Source organism: Pteropus vampyrus, unplaced genomic scaffold (assembly GCF_000151845.1).
Source record: "Pteropus vampyrus isolate Shadow unplaced genomic scaffold, Pvam_2.0 Scaffold341, whole genome shotgun sequence".
Lineage (NCBI taxonomy): Eukaryota > Metazoa > Chordata > Mammalia > Chiroptera > Pteropodidae > Pteropus > Pteropus vampyrus.
This window is the reverse complement of record NW_011889122.1, coordinates 183,115-185,085: the sequence shown is the minus strand read 5'-3', so window position 1 is coordinate 185,085 and position 1,971 is coordinate 183,115. Positions and strand designations below refer to the sequence as shown.

At 64.0% G+C, this 1,971-nt stretch overlaps 1 protein-coding gene across 1 annotated transcript in view; it reads left to right on the top strand.

The window, feature by feature from the left end:
* Window positions 1-1,971, top strand: part of KIF26A (kinesin family member 26A) — a 45,422-nt gene that overhangs the window by 31,877 nt on the left and 11,574 nt on the right. Inside the window, exons 4-5 of the mRNA XM_023522352.1 lie at window positions 352-541; window positions 1,160-1,250. Coding sequence (XP_023378120.1) covers window positions 352-541; window positions 1,160-1,250 — 281 coding nt within the window. The remainder of the gene's footprint in view (window positions 1-351; window positions 542-1,159; window positions 1,251-1,971) is intronic.

The window sequence follows — 1,971 nt, the reverse complement described above, 5'->3', positions numbered from 1 at the left end:
GCCTCTGGTGGTTACGCAGCGTTAGAGATGGAGAAACTGAGGCACAGGGAGACCCAGTCTGCATGCCTAGGTCACAGCCTGTGAGCGGCTGGCATGCTCTGTCCCCCACAGCAGCTGCTGGGTGGGAGACGCGGAGTGGGTGAAGTTTATGGGAAGAGGACATACTCAGTGCTGGGGACACGCTGAGTCCTGCTGTGCCTGTCACATGGCCTGGCCTGTGTGGGGCAGACCTCCAGGGACCAGCCCCGCAGCCTACCTTGGCTAGGGAGAAACACGTGGGCCTTGCAGCTGCATGTAGGGTGGCAGGGGTGAGAGAGACAGCTCCAAGTGCCGCCCACCTGTCCTCTCCAGGGCTGCCCAGAAGCTCAGCCTGGCCGCCAAGCGCAAGAAGCCCCACCCGCCACCGGCCCCCGCTGCCCGAGGCACCTCCACCTACCCTACGGACTTCAGTGGGGTCCTGCAGCTGTGGCCGCCCCCTGCGCCCCCCTGCTTGCTCAGGGCCAGCTCCAAAGCCAAGGACAACCCCAGCAGTGTTGGAAAGGTAGGCCAAACCCTGATTTGGGGGCGGCCTCTGTGGGACGGGTGAGGCCAGGGGCATGAGGGGAGGCGGATGGCTCCTGCTTCCTTCCCCAGTGCCAGTGGGTGGGCAGCGGCGGTGCAGATTGGGAGACTGGAGCCCACGCCCACCTCGTTGGCTCATGGTGGTGTCAGGGGGCCGGGGAGACTGTGCTGGGGCCAAGGGAAATGGGTGGAGGTCTCAGCACCATGTGACTAGGGGTTGGGGCCTGACCCCAGGAACCCCCTTACTCGCCTCTGCTGGCCTCTCAGGTGGGGCTGGAGTCTGGGCCGATGCCAGCTGCCGCCCACCATGGGAAATGGCATGTGTGTCGGTTGATTTAGGCTGTCTCCTCGGTTCAGATGGGGAAACTGAGGCCCACGGGGCAGAAAGGCTTTGCCCGGTCACGGGACAGGCTGGCTGGCTCCTGGCCACCCCCGGCTCTGACCCTGGCCTCTGCGCTCCTTCCCTGGAGCTGGTTTGCATCCTGGCAGTCTGGGTTGCTGGGCACTGCGCCTGCACCCGGTCAGGCCCTGTGTGTGCCTGTGGCCCACGTGTGGCCGTGAGCCCACGCAGCGAGGCAGGCCCTTTATGCCCATGCAGGCATTACCTCGGTGTCCCCGGGAGCTTGCTGGAGTGGGGACTCAGCCCCGCCCAGGCCAGTGGGAGGACCCTGCACGCTGGACAGAGCAAAGTGGCCATGCGGCGGGGGCTCTGACCTTGGCCTGGTCACTTGGCCTGTCTGTAGCGTCGGCTTCGCTGGCGGCCGGCGGGTGGGGTGGGGCGGGGGGGTGTCTCAGGTGCGTATGGTGCTAAGCACTGCGGCACACCCCTCTGTCACCTGGGTGCCAGCAGGCCCCTCCCAGGAAGCCCCAGGCGATGGCTCCTCCCCTCTCAGGGCTGGCTCTGTCCTTGAGCCCCAGCCCCGGCCACCAGTCTCTCGCCACTTGTCCCAGTGACCCCTCCTGCCTGTTACGTGCACAAATGTCACATAGTCAGAAATGCCTCCTGGAAGGCATTTAATGTTGTCACAGAAAAAAGTTAGATTACGTTCCATTCTAGACGCTCATGTGCTCTTAGGGTAATTCATCATTTCTTGGGGTTAAACAAGGTCCTCGTGGTGGGCGCCCCTCCCCCTCATCCAGGAACGGAGGCCGTTTTTATGCAGAGTGTGTTTTCTCCTACGCGGCAGCCATTCTGCAGGGCGCTGTAATATCTGCCCGTTTAGGGGAGAGACTGCTGCTCATCCTTTGGGGGGCAGTGACAGGATTCTCGCAGACCATGGCCCCTGTGTTTGCAGGGCCCGCGTGTGCCAGGCCCGACAGCTGATGTCCCCTAGTGGGCCTGCTCTGTCCCCTCCTCGCTAGGAATCCTCGCCGGTCTGCGGGACCCATTCGGCTCCTGGTGTGGCCAGA